A 15,201-nucleotide genomic window follows, 5' to 3' on the forward strand; every position below is an offset into this window, starting at 1 on the left:
GTGTTCCCATGCATCCACCCATGGACTTGGCACACTTCCAGATTTACCATTATTGGTAGACCTAAGAATGCATCAAAATACTACGCCTCCCCAGGTGAGGCGTGACAAGGAGAAATAAAGATATTTCTCCTTGTTACTTCCACATTCTATGTGTGCTGCATTCTGCAGGCATCACACATAGAAAGAGAAAATGCCACATAGGATTGTTGTTTGTGCAGGAAGGTGTCCCTTCCTGCTCAAAACCAATCCTGCTTACAACGCAGGCACCCTTGACCATGGTGCAAGGGTGCACGTATTGGCACTAAACAGCACATTGTGCACAGCACTGGGAAATGACAGGAATGCACCATGCAATATTAAGAATGACACAACCCTGCCTTTTCCCTATCATGCAGCGCAGCAAGGTGACTTGATAAATATGTCCCTCGGTACACAATGCAGGCTCCAGTGTAAACTCTGCCTCTACTCAGCTCCCCACTCAACAGAGCACTGGGAGGATACAGTAAACCCAGTTGCAAATATATCATATAATTCTCACAGCGTGCATCCAGTGTCAGCCACCCGCTGACTGCTGTGGCTGGCCATCATATGCAAGGAAGCTTCAACATAAGCCAAGGTGCTTCGAACATTCACTTGACAGACTGATCGGCTGCCTCATCAATGCAAATATCCAAGCACCATGCTTTAGTCTGTTGCTTTCACTATCTACTCCCGCCTAGGGATCCTGCTCGGACTGGCCGATCTGCGCTGAAGCCGGTTGGACTTGGCATAGGTAATATGGTACATGGTTCCCAAGAAGTGGCCAAGCAGGTGCCAGAACACAAACATGGATGCCTTGCAAGTCTCCAATGTGCGCACTCCCAATTATCCCTTGCTGTGGGTCCCACCACCCCGTCTTATCTGCATCTACATGTACATTGTACTGCAGATGTGCGTAGCATGTGGCTCTGTTTGTCTGAGTGCCAGAGCATTCAAAGGTGGCATCGTGACCAACAGGGCATGTCATTCGGACCTTATGTGTGTATGTCAGATGGGAGAGGAAGTGGGATATATCTTAGTCATTCTATACCACTGCCCTACCGATGCAGCGGGACCAGGGTCACTTAGCAGATACTATGATGCTGTCAGCTCCCCCCTTATTCAGCATAAGCAAGAATGCCACTGCTTCCTTAGTGATGTTCCTGGCTCGACCATTCTCAAGGAAAGTTTTGCTTGATGATATTTATCCTTGTGTCTAATGCATAACACCACTTCTTCGATTGGGTCACCATCCAGAGCATTAGTCAGCACTTTAGAATGATATTCCACTCCTAGACTTTGCTTTTGTCAATAAAAAAAGGGCCAGGCATTCCTTCTTGAGGTCATTGTACTAGATTTCACTGTCACTTAAGGCTTCACCACTGAAACCTCTTGCCAATGTGTTGTAAATCTATTAAATGGAGATTGTCGCGTAGCCAAATTAGATGTTATCACTAAAATAGAGACCTTCTGCAAATGACCTTGCATTAGCAGCTTAAAAATACTGTCTACCCCGCCTTGCTTCAATGTTGCTTAATATGCGGAAATGAATTTCTTATGATATTCCCCAACATACGTTGGTAACGAATGAATCCTGTGTGCTCCGCTTTGGTTTCCCAAAGAAATCTCAGGTACCACCATGCCCGCTGCCTTCAGCCGTTCTGCTTTGTTGTATCAGTCATGGCGTGTGAGTACTGCTCGGCACTAGGAAAGGCCACCCGAGGTACAGCACTAAAGAGCCCCAGCCCCCCCACTCCTAGGAAGTAGGGCCTTCACTCACAAACAGGACTGACCTGCACAGAGAACGGCAGGCTCGGGGGAATTGCTCCTCAAACCATCTTATTTACCACACTGAGATCACTGAAGACTTACATCTTGCAATAACATAAAGCTTTACCCTTCACAAGATAATGTAAATAAATAGTTGATTGTTTTACATTTATGGGACGGAATATATATTTTCGCTTACTGGTAATTCATATTTATTTATTTGCTATATTTATATAGTAAGAACCTGTCCTAGACGGCAGCAGAGCTGTTTACACATCACAACAACAGATATCAATGAGGGCGGTACTTGGTTGTTTATAAAAGAAGAACAGAGAAAAAAGGTGGTTAGAGGAAGGGGATGACTGTATGACGCAGTAGGGGAAGGAGTCGGGACTAGTTTTCCAAAAGAAAAAGTAACGCAGATAGCAACAAATAGAAAATAAGTGTTCAGAATAATATATAAGAATGCACATTGTCAAGGATTTCTACAAAATGTATAAATGTACATTTGAAAAATAACAATTGTAACAGCTAAGTCGTATTTGGTGGACAACATTCGATATACAGAAATACAGGTGTTAGAGGAATACATTAAATGCCGAGTGCAGGTGTGGGAAAGGAAGTAATGTTGAGTTTACTTCACTACGCGGTGTAGGGCCTCCAGGCCAGAAGTGTGGTATTTCCCAATCATATGTCCTGTCTAAAAGTCAGACTCCCTTGAAACATCTCACGGAAGTTTGAGTTCCCCCAGGTTTTGACTGTCTAACTATCTTGGGGTTACCCAATCACAGAGGCAGTGGTTTAGAGCTGTCCTCCTTGGAGTGTCAGAAAACAAAACACCTCACTGCAGTGCAATGGCAAAAGCATTTTAAAATTCTTTGCCTCGGTAATTTCTGTTTATTTTCATTCACTTCATAATACAGAAAACTGAAAAGTAAAGTATCAGTTGGTTGATGAATTAAACACTTTTGAAATCAACTGCCAGCCACCTTCCAAAGAGACATTTTCGTAGACCGAACCTCATTATCAGGTATTATAGAGTTTCCGAATCTGCAGAAACAGTCATGTTATAAAATAAAGTGAAGAAAAGGAAACAAAGAGAATTCAGAAGAGTCTTCTTTATCATGTACTGCACACATGATAAACCACACAGACACTCCAATGTAAACGTTCCATACATGCACACTAAGACCCATATTTATACTTTTTTAGCGCCGCATTTGCGCCGCTTTTTGAGGCAAAAACGGCGCAAACTTACAACATACAATTGTATTTTGCAAGTGTTCGCTGTTTCAACGTCAAAAAATGACGCAAATGGGGCACTAAAAAAGTATAAATATGGGCCTAAATGTAATATTATATAGCTCACTGCCAGCGCTAAAACAGTTGTTAAAGACCCTGAACCCAAGTTACAGGGCCAAGACACAGACAAGGCCCTATAATGAAGGTGAGGGCCTTTAACAGCCAGCACAGCCTGAAGCAGAAGGACTATAATGTTATTGGAACATTCCATCCACTAAGTGTAGAATGTTGTAAAATAAAGACAAACAGACATATAAATGGAAAGTTGGAACAGACGATCTGTATCAGATATTATCAGCTCCAAACCACTCCATTGTCTTCAACGGAGCTTTGAGTATTCCAATGTTCTATTGCTGATTCATGGTCTACTCAGGAGCCTATTTCACCCACTCCATCACTCCAACCATAAAATCTATTTTTACACATTCCGCATTCAATCAAACACTAGTTCATCAAATTATGAACCTGCAAGCAATGCAGTCTGACACCTACGCACCCTATCAACTAGACCTGGATCACTCATTCAAACAGGTGTTTGACTAAGGCAGTGCACTTTCAAAATCACAATAGTTCACACTCTCCTCACTATAGCACGCACATAAGCTCCATATGTCATTTACAAATATCTCTCAACGGAGCTCAAAGACTCCAATTAATATTCAATTAATTCTTAAGAACCCCCACTAAACAGGCACACGCGCTCCTTATTGTATCCATGTACACACACATTCATGTCGGTTAACATTTACATAATTCTTAGTGACACGACGTTGGCAGGCACACCTCCGTTCACCTTCCCTTTACTAAATCGGTGCACACACACATACACTCACATCAGTTAACATGTACAGAATTTTCAGAGACACCCCCTTTGCAGACACACCTTCTGCACACCCTCCCTTTACTGAAACCGTGTTCACTCACACTCCAGTTAACATGTACACAGATCTTACGGACACACCCTACACATACACATCTCCCTGCGTATGTCATTTACTGAATCAGTGTCCATACACACACTTTAATTAATATGTACTGAATTCTTCAGGACACACTCTAAGCTGATGCCGATCTGCCCACATTGCATTCACTGAATCCATGAACACACACACTCCATTTAACATGTACTGAATTCTTAGGGACACATCTAAGATAAACACTCCTCTACACACACAATTCATTTACCGAATCTGTATAGAGGCAAACTCAAACTCTCATTCACTGAAGTAACTGAGCACAAAACCACTCAATAAAAAGAATCCCTTTGTCTTTAATCCCTGTCCTGTCCCAGCCCACAGAATCTTGAAAACTTGCCTATTTGTCAGCTTGGTTTGCTTGTGGAGTTATCTGCGACAAAGCACCTGGGGCCAGATGTTCTAAACTTTTTGCACGTCGCAACCAGCAAATTTCGCTGTTTGCTATGTGCAAAAAGCACATCGCAATGCCCAATCCCCGTTTTGCGAGTTGGTAACCTGGTTACCGACTCGCAAAACAGGACTGCGAGTCGAAATTAGGAAGGGGTGTTCCCCTTCCTAATTGCGAGTCGCAGCGCGATGTTGTATTGTTTTATGACCGCGAATGCAGTCGCAAAGCAATCGCAGTTACCACCAGTGTCACACTGGTGGTAACCCATTCGCAAAAGGGAAGGGGTCCCCACGGGAAACGTTTAATTTTTTAGTTTTGTAATGCATCTCGTTTTCCTTTAAGGAAAACGGGCTTCATTACAAAATAAAACTGCTTTATTTAAAAGCAGTGACAGACATGGTGGGCTGCTGTCTCCAGCAGGCCACCATCCCTGTGAGTACCGCCACTCCAAGGGGGTCGCAAATTGCGACCCACCTCATTAATATTAATGAGGTGGGCCTTTGCGACCCCCTTGCGAGTCGCAGATGGTGTCAGGTACACCATCCTACATTCTGGATTGCGACTCGCAAATTGCGAGTCGGTCTGGCTCGCAATTTGCGAGTCGCAATCCAGATTTTTACTACATCTGGCCCCTGGTTCTCACTTGGGTCTTTGTGCCCATAGTCAAAATGTGAAGCAATGTGTACGTCTAAAAGGTGCTCTAAACACAACTAGGTATCATGGTTAATAGTTTTGGGGATAGCAGAGATCTGAAATGTGGTACCACACTACAAAAGCAGTTCTGCATTTCTCAGTTGTGTGTAAAACCAAGCTGTACCAGCATCAGACGTGCCTACTCGTGCACTAATAATAAAGAGGAAAGCAACAGTGCCCTGTGGGCCTAACTCCGTCACTGTCACTTGAAGTGTGTTGTGGTAGAGCTGCTGCACAACCCGCGCTTGCACCTGAGAGACGACATTGTGTAATGAGAGTGGTGTATTTAGGTCCTCTGGTTCAGCTTGCACAAGTGTCATTGTTGGTGTGGTGGAGTCTCACAGATTGTAAGAAAAACCCACTGAGGAATATAGAGAATCTGTGTATGCGCTGTCCTGCTTGCCAGTCGTTGAAAAATTACGACATAGACTTTTATTAAAGTCATCCTACTGCTTTTGGGAAAGCTGAATATGGAACTTATTAAGCGTTGAAAGCCAGCCAGATCCCCGAGCAAGAAGAAATCACCATCAACTCTCTGAAAGCCACATGGTACCCTGAAATGCATGCCCCACAGCAGTTAGTAAAGGCACGGGCGGCCAATAAAACACTGAAGTGCTATGTTTAATGGTGAAGATGTGTTAGTGAAGTTAAGCCGGGACGGTAGTAATCAAAAGTCACCCATATACTTCATGTAATTTATTTCTCACAATTCCTCCTGGATAAAAAGCCACCCGGTTATTACCTTTAACCAGGGCCAGTGTACGGTGATGTGATTCCTTGTGACGTTACTATGAGACCTAAGGTCACGTGATATCATTTGCGGTGGTGTCATTATGCTACTTAGTTTTGAACCTGAAAAAGTCTGCCTTTTTTTGGCCCCAGTGTTGGTAAGAAGGTGTCAGGACAATGCTTCCAAGACTTTTCAAAGTAATTTTTATAGGGAGCAGTAAAGACGTTTCCAGGAGCAGATAATGGAGTGTCTAAGAAAAGCACACGGACAACATTTCTTGTGTTCTTGTGTAGTCAAGTAAAATGTCAGGCACGTAGCCCTGGGTTAAAGACTGACGCCTGTGCCTCACATGAGGTTCAAGGTCCACTAAACATATATTGTTTTCACCAGATATATTGGGTGACATGCCATGTCTATTGTCCCTGCGAGCCGGAGTGATTATTGTGGGCACCAGGTTGTCTGTCCACTTCACTTGTTGTTCGTTAGCTTCTGGGTCAGAACTGAAACATTTACAATCGGCCCCTGTTTTCAACTACCTAATCACTTTGCAAAAGGGGTCGAAGCCAGAGTTTGAACTATGATTGACCTATGTTTCAATGAAGGGTATCACACTCTCTAAGCTAGCAAGGGATTGAATCCATAGGAGAGGTCTCAACTATGTGCCTAGAATACCTGTTACTTGGCTGATGCTAGGCTGTGCTCATTTTTTGCCATGTGGCATAAAGGATGAGAGGTGTAGGAGTCATTTTGAATACTACATATTAAGAGCATTACAGAAGCCCTGCACCATATTTACAAGGTGGTGTTAAGCCACTTTGGGCAAGATTTATGGAGCCCTTGTGCCATTTCAAAGCCACATTAGTGTCATTCTTTTATGGTAGTGTGGTGTTGGAAGGGGAAAAACACTGCACCATATTTAGAAAGTGGCACAATTCATGCATTTCGCCACTTTGTAACCCCTTGAGCCTCATTATTCCTGCACCAGGCATAATGTATGCAAGGGTGTGTTCTGGTGCTGGGAGGGGTGGTGAAAAAATGGCACAAAGGAATCTATGAGATTCCTTTGCACCATATTTATCGACATTTTTTGATGCATGCTAAGTGCAGGTGTTAAAAAGAGGCTCCCATTGATTACAATAGGCCTCCTGGTGCTTTGCAGGATTAGCATCATCATTTTTTATGCTAGTCCTGCAAATCGCCAGACTAGCGTAAAAAATGATGACGCTAGCTACCACTATGGTGCGCCTTATTATAAATATGGTGCTATCATGGTGGAATCTTTTGTTGAAGAGAGGGCTCCTAGCACACTATGCGCCATGCAGGGGCACAACACCCATTGGGCTGAAAGGGCTTCAGCCCCAAACCCCCCTTCCCCCACCCAGTTGGATGCCATAACAGGGCCTGGCTGGGCTGCAGCAGAGGGACCAAAGATCACTCTCATCTTGCTTGCAATCAGAGAGCCATTTATAGTTTGACTGGCATTCCTTCAGATTATTTGTTTGTTCATTGTTTCACATAGTGTCGCTTTTATAAAAGTAAAACAGTCCCTTGGCTACATAATGTGTCCTGAGAGGAGGTTTAAAATAGCAGTGACCCCCAAATGTTAAATAAACAGCTGATGGAGACAACCAGGGACTGACATGTGTATTGTGCATTGCATGTGCCTATTAAAATAAAAGCAGAAAAGGGAAGCTACTATTGGTATGATATTATGGCAAAACGAGAAACGATAGTATTCTGAAAAGAGGTTTACTTTCCAAAGACAAAGAAAAGGGCATGCCACATTAGAAAAGAAATCATAATAGTAGTCTGTATTTTTTAGTAATACAAGGACAATCATTATATGTGGCACTATTCTGACTTAAATGTACAAAATATGTTTTACATTCTAGCATTGGGTTGTATCTAATACACATAGTACGATGTTACATGTGGGTTAGAAGTGGCCACAATTGCATTTTTTTCAAAATGCAAGTATTGTTTGCATATAGTTGGACCCCGTATCTTAAGCAACAATTGGACATGAAGGCACGCCTTGTGTACAAGAATCACATGAAAATACAGTACGAGACTGCTTTGAGGAAAAATGTACATCTACTGTGGTTTTGCTGTCCCTGTAAGACATTTTATGCTCAGACTAGTGTCCCTTGGGTACAAATTAAGAATAACTTGGCACTCATGAAATGGCAAGAAATTTTGCAGATTTTGCTTCAACACAAAATTTGTGAATTTCACAAGAGTTAGTCTACATAACGAAAGTTTTGCCAAGGCCTAATGTAGGTATATGGTCCACTATTGTGACTTTTGCAGAGATCTGTGTCTACCCTATATGGCACACGTATTCATTTCAGCAGGGGATTTATTGCCTTTCTACTTCTTAAATTTATAAAATGTGTATGAATGAATGAACGGCAGAAATCTGCTGGAGAAAGTGCTACATAAAGCAAAAGTTACTATAACTGTGCAGTTAAAAAAACTTGTTTCTGTGGAAATAAGGTTGTAATAAGAAGTACAACACATAACAGTCATTGCCAAAGCTAATAGGTCTGGTGTTGGGTACCAGCCTTTAAACTTCATCAATGCATGTTTTGTCGTATTTTTGTAAAACCTTTTTTTGTAAGAGCTGCTGGACAATCGTCAATATATTTTTAAAAAATTGTAAATAGCTAATATGTTTCTGCCTCAAAAGCACACATTGCCGTAGCAATCCATGGCACTACATGAACTACTTTGAAAGAGCACAAATGCCCATGCCTGCAGTGAAGTTAGCCAATGGCTAAAGTGGGCTGACCCATGCTTTAACCTATAGTGAGCAGAAGAAATGAGAATAAAACAACTGACCAATAGAGGAAGAGAGATGTCTGAGCACCCCTACAAATAAGTGTATTATATATACATTTTAGTAGAATCAAAAGGTATTGGCTAACGCCAGACCTAAAAAAAGAAATAAGAAAATGTTTGAGGGTGACAGAGGAAAGAGTTAAAGATACTTAGAAATGATAGAACATGGAGAGAAAGATAGAAAAAGTATGAGGAAAGTGATAGGATGTGAAGAAATAAGGAGAGTGTAAGAAAGAAATAAGAGAAGCAAGGCATGCAGAAAAGAGCAGACAAGGAGAGATAACATAATATGATGGAGAGAGAGAGGAGGGAATGAGGGTAAAAACAGAAAGGCAAAAAACAAAACTATAAATGAAAGAAAGTGCGCATACAGGACAAAATGGTAGAAATTTGGAAGACTTGAAGAGAGGAAGAATAGGAGAGAGAAAAAGTAAGAGAAGGAAGGGGCATAGAAAAAAATATAGAGCTACAGGTGAGAATGTTGGGTAGAAAGAGAAGAACACCAGCCCAGAGGAAGTGGGACAGAAACAGTGAAGAGAAAATGAAAGAGGAAGAGAAGGAAGGTGTAAGGGAGATGCAGAAATAAAAACAGAAGGCAAAAAAATGAGAGGAAGAAAATGAAGGAAAACAGTGATACAGAAACAGTTTTTGCAAGGTAAACTCAATAGAGAAGGCAAGCAAGAGTGAGAGAAAGGAGGCACAAAGCAAAAGAGAAAAAATTCATAACAGAGAGAGGATCAGGTGAAGAGAGTAAGAGAATAAAGAGGAGAGAGAGCTAGAGAAGGAAGAAAGAGAAGAAAGTGAGAATGTTAATGAGATATAGTCGTCCAGCTGATGATAAAGGGACAGTCTTTAAGCGAAGAGGCACTTCAAACTAAACACCTTGATCTATATTGGGTCTATGTTTATTACACACACAAAAAGTAAGTATCTTAAAGCTCTGTCCGTTTTATACTAGCAAGGTACGCTAAAAGTACTGTAAAATCAATCATTCTGTACTAACCATGAAACAGTTTGCTTGGGGAAGGTCCTTTAATCGCTTTAGTGTTCTTTAAGATCTTACACTATAATTATTAGATCGGTATTGCTGGCCAAATTTGCTTTACGGGGACAATCTTATACTCTAGTTTGGGTAATTTTCTTGGACGGTAAACATTACTGCACTTGTAAATTCCAAGCTCTGTGATCCTTTTTGGAAAGCATATATTATCACTCAAGCAATATAACACCAGAGTCGCACAGTTGGCTAAACATTGCCACCTCGGCAAGACATCCACATTGTTACCTTTATGCCTTGCCTCACAACAAATGGACACATTAGACACACTCCCTGAAGTAATCACACACAACAAGGCACCACAGCCTACTAGTTGGCACCTCAACAGCATGTTATCTCATCATTACTCATATTTGAATCATTCTCAATAAGACTAGAAATGGATAACTTTGTACCTCCGCAGAAGAAAACAAATGACAGAGTCTACAACTATACTCATAGGAGGTGGGCTAAATTAAGAAGGATGAGGTGAGAGGAAGGGCTACAGGGAAAGGACCTCTGCCTACTTCACAATCACATTAACCTATTCTTCCCTCTGCTATTTCTCTCCCTCATCAATCCTTCCTCATCTCTTCCCCCCTTCACGTTTCTACTCTTGGCCTTCCCTCCTATCTTCTGGCAAATAGCTCTGACTCACACTCTCCCCTCAGAACTTAATGTTCCCTAATCTGTGGTCCTCATCTTTTTCCCTACCTAACCATATCCTTTCAACACTTCCCAAAAGAAACTTAGTGAGGCCCATAGAGAGAGAAAGAGACGGAGAAACCAATACAAAAAGAGAGAGAGAGACGGTGAGAGAGAGGGGAGAGAAAGATAGATGGAGAGGAGTGAGGGAGGTGGGAGTGTGAAAGGGGACATAGAGCTGATCTTGAGAAGAGAAAATAGGAGAGCCAGAAAAAGGAACCAAGGAAGGATGAAACCAGGTAGAGGGAATGAAGAAGGAGCATTGTGAGTTGAGTGGTCATCCAGCAACACTCTTGTTTCTCCCTGGACAGAAAAAGTATTCTTCATTAAGTGCCTGAAGGAAGGAAGGAAATTGAAATAATGGTAAGCAGAAAAGGGTAGGTCAACATGTGAGAGGGAATGAGCTAGACATGTTTGGTTCAAGGGACAGGAATCAGGGCTTGACAGAGAGACACATTGGGCTTTTCAAGATACTCAAAGGCAGGCTGTATCAAGCCACTCAGAGGCAATAAACTGTCTACATGCTGCACACAATGAGTCTATATAATAAACATATTCAGTTGAGGGAGAGATAACTTGGTTTCTGGAAAGACAGCTACTGTGAGGTTTAGAGAAGTCAAATCTTTTACATGGGCTTACAGTGGTTGGAGAGCAAGTATTAGATTAGCAAACAGTGCTTGAAAAGGATAATGACAAATACATGTAATTATTATTATGGAGTACTTGCTTCCTACTCAGAACTCTACCTCTGAAAATCAAATGTATTTACAACTCACTCTTTTCCTCACATTGATTGCTCCAATTTGTTCAAAACCTTTTTTGGTTTTGTTTCTGATTTTCCTCACCATTCCTTCTGCAAGATTTGTTACGCTACTTGTGAGAATTTCTCTAAGAGCTTCTATTTCATTATCCCTTTGCTTCACACAAATAATTGACAGAAAATACTTGCAATGCCATTTGTAAAACCATATGTACAAATTCCACAACAGTTGCAGCTGGTAGCCAAATTATACTTGATGCACTGCTGTGACTTATTTTCACAAAGAGTGCTATTACTTATTATTCTGCTTTAGCCAGTATTCATGGGTATGTTGTAAATATTCTGCCATGTTTTATAAATACGTTCTGGACTGGAACTGCACCAGGGAAGCTCACGTTTTGTACTTGGTTTCTGTACTTTCTGCATGTTTCTTCATCCAATATCTTTTCAAATTTGGGTAAGATTTCAAGCTGGAGGGACAAATGATATCACACCTAAGAATACTGGATATAAGGTGTAACACTGAGTTATCATGTAGCACCATGGAGTACATGTCCCTCTTTCTATCTATTCTATTGCATGCACTGGGGCATCCTTCCCACAGAACTGCAAGAATTTTCTCTCCTTCACTAACACCCCATCCTGAAAATAGTGTAAAGGTATTATATGTGTGTAAGTGCAGTATGAAATTAAAATAATTAGACAATTGGTGCTTAAGCTATGCCACCTATCACCACTTTTCCAAAGCTCCTTTGGGGGAAGGATGCTAAGATATTTTGCAATCAATTTTAAAGACAAATTCAAATGGCCTCGTGAGTTTTAGAATAAAAGAAAATCACTGATAATGCCATACACTAGACAAAAAATCCACATCCTACCAGGTCTACGGCCCAATGTATTTTAAAATTCAAAGTTTGGCATACATCTTGCTAATTTTCCTTAATGGAGAGCGCAGCACCCCCTACCAATGTTATCAAGTACTGTTTTGCTGTGATCATTTTTACTGACCTGGCATGCTTTAAATTACACTGTCCACTATATATTGTCCAGGTAAATGATTCCCCACTATTATACATTGGTCCCGGACAGTGAAAGAAGGCCCCTGTAGTATTTTTCAGTTAAGTTCTGAAGATGCCCCCACACCCACTGTTCGATGCCTTAGCCCCCCTCCAAAGGTGTAGTCTAGTTGCGCCCCTGGTACCATGTCATGAACTCTCACTCACTCAGTACCCCAAAATGTCAGCAACCCCTCTCAATTATTATGTGTCACAAAGGGCATGGACACTCAGCGACCATAAAGTCTGTGTGACCGCCCCCCATTTCACCCTATAGCGAGAAATGGTGGACCCTGCCTCTCTACAATGAAAGACATGGCCCTCATTCCCCCTGCATACTGAAAAGCAGGGACAAACACTCACTTTCTAAGTTCACCTAAGGCCAGGGTCTACCATAGCTCTCTACCCTAGATTTTGAGGGCCCTCAACCTCATGGCCCATCGCGCTATCTAAAAGGCCATTACCGAAAAGGTACAAACTCTCATTCCACTAGGCAGACTGAAATGCAGACAACCTCATTCTCTAAGCAAAACAAGCGATGAGCTCCTTGTATTCCCAGAAAGGCAAAAGCCACATTCACCCTGCGCTATGAAAGGCAAGAGCACTTGTTCACCATTAGCTATGAATAACAGAAATCCTCAGTCAACTGCACACTGAAAGTCAAGGACCCTCATTCAACGTGCGCCGTGGAGACCGAGTATCCCCTCATTCCCTCAATTATGTTCCCCGAAATTCAGGAGCTCTTATTTATATCCACTCAGAAAGATTAAGCATGGGCATTCATGTGCACTCTGAAAGACTGGTACCCTCTGCACTCTAAAAGGCAGTCACTCTCACTCACTCTGCACTCTTGAGTGGTTGGCATTCTCATTTATTATGCTCCTCAAGCAGGCACTGGCATTCAATGTGCGCCCAGAATTGCATGCATCCTGATTTTACTGTGTACAATATAAGGTAGGCACCATCAATTACTGTGCACCCTGACATATGTCTCCTTCGTTCACCGTGCACCCCGAAAGAGGCTAACTGATTTACTGTGTACCCTGAGAGGCAGGCCACTGGTTTACTCTGCACCCTCAAAGTCTGACACCTTCATCCGCCAAGCAGACTGAAAGGCCACCTCCCTCATTCGTTGTGCACCCTATAAGGCTAACGCTTCCTCTCACTACGGTCCCTGAAAGGCAAAAAAACACACCTGCATGTCCTCTCTGCTAGTGCTACCAGAATACCCCTTTCAACTATTAATATGTGAATACTCTGAATGTGCCTCTAGTGTCGTGACGTGCGACTTGTGAAGTCACACGTACAACGTAGAGCGCATACGCAGCACTTCAAAAAAAATAGTGCATTTTGGAAACATCGATTAAATTAGCATCATATATTCTCGCTCCACGCGTACCGCTTTCCACTCCTCATTTATACAGTCTCATAAAACAATAAAATCGTCCGCCATAACTGAAAGATATTGTGCAAGCAAACAGGATTCTCACTGGAGATGGGGCTCCTAGCAGGGCCACTAGGCTGGCTACAGATCGGCAGCGCCGAGAGTTTCAGCACCACTGTTGGTGGAGAGCGCTCTTCCGAGCTTCCTAAAATCATCTCCCTGCTGCCGCTCTTGGCACAGAGAAGCCGCGGGACCGTACATTCCCTCGTAAAACTAATGTTTTTGGAGGCAGTTTTCGCAGCTACTCACATTGTTTGGCCGTCAGGTGGGATCCGATCGGGTTCCGGGGCGACTGTTGCTTCTCGAGCTCCTCTTTCAAAGCCAGCAAAGATGGCTTTCTGGCTCTGCTAGTGACGTCACGCGCGGGCCCTCCCCTGCCAGGCAATCAAGGCATTGTCAGGGATCTCGGGAGGGAACTGAGCATGTCTGCTCCAGCATCACCGACGAGGAAGCGGAGGCAGGGAGGGACGTGCGCGCAAGGGGCAATGCGAGAGATCTCTGGAGGCGACTGAGCATGTCTGCTCCAGCATCGTCATTGGCATGGGGCAGAGACACGAGGGTCTCTTCGAGGCCCACACTGGGCATTGTTAGTGTTCTCGGGAGGGAGGTTTACTCCGCATCACAGACAAGGAAACGAGGCCCATGGCCATATAGGGCATGGGGTGCGTGAGTGGTCTAGTCGGAGATGAAACGGACAGTACAGGTTAAGGCTGGGGCGCAGTTTCAGAAGGGATGTTTGGGTGCGGCACCCTACGAATGAATGCATCCTTGGCCTGGTAGTTTGGTCAGGGGCCCTGACTCGGTTTGTTTTCTCTGTGTGGGCTCTGGTCGTGAGCCAGGAATGAAAGGCAGAACAGTGACCTTAGTTGTAAGCGGCAAAGAGAGAGAGACACCCACCTGGTGGCTAGATTTAATCATGTGAAACTAAATAACCAGGAATCAATACCAGTGTCTCTGCTTGGCCAAATTGTGTGATCTGAAGTACATATTTTATTGAAGTGAGCCTCCTTTTTCTTTACTATCACATATGACCACACATTTAAATACTTGATTTCAGGATCTGCACTGTACAAGCACCTCTTATATTTGATTTAATAGACTGAAATTTTGCTTCATCTATAATAAGAATCTATGTCACGTTTAGGGTTTACATGACTACTGACTTGCATCTTAGATCACCAAGGCATCGTCGTTGGGGGGGGGCACAAATGTTTAAAAAAGATCATTTTTAAGGTCTGTCCATGCAGTGATATAATTTGATGTGCTAAGGTAAAACATTTAAGCATGTTAAAAAATACACTTCATGAATTTAAAAAAGATTGCATCATATTTTTACATTATGTATGTTGCACAATATGCATACCAAACCTTGTCATAGCTTGGCTCCTGAATGGACTCTCAGAGCTAAGCCACCAGACTTATGGTTCTGTTCTGGCTTGGCTTTCCCTATTCATCTGGCCAGGTGGGATGGGCAGAGATATA

At 42.7% G+C, this 15,201-nt stretch overlaps 1 protein-coding gene across 1 annotated transcript in view; it reads right to left on the reverse strand.

Annotated features, from left to right (window-relative positions):
* The window catches only part of LOC138265773 (vesicle-associated membrane protein 1-like), a 330,957-nt gene extending 316,698 nt beyond the window's left edge, over positions 1 to 14,259 (reverse strand). Inside the window, exon 1 of the mRNA XM_069213794.1 lies at positions 13,969 to 14,259. Within this exon, the coding sequence (XP_069069895.1) occupies positions 13,969 to 13,970 (2 nt within the window). The 5' untranslated portion in view covers positions 13,971 to 14,259. The remainder of the gene's footprint in view (positions 1 to 13,968) is intronic.
* Positions 14,260 to 15,201: the final 942 nt, after the last annotated feature.

Source organism: Pleurodeles waltl, chromosome 11 (assembly GCF_031143425.1).
Source record: "Pleurodeles waltl isolate 20211129_DDA chromosome 11, aPleWal1.hap1.20221129, whole genome shotgun sequence".
Classification (NCBI taxonomy): domain Eukaryota; kingdom Metazoa; phylum Chordata; class Amphibia; order Caudata; family Salamandridae; genus Pleurodeles; species Pleurodeles waltl.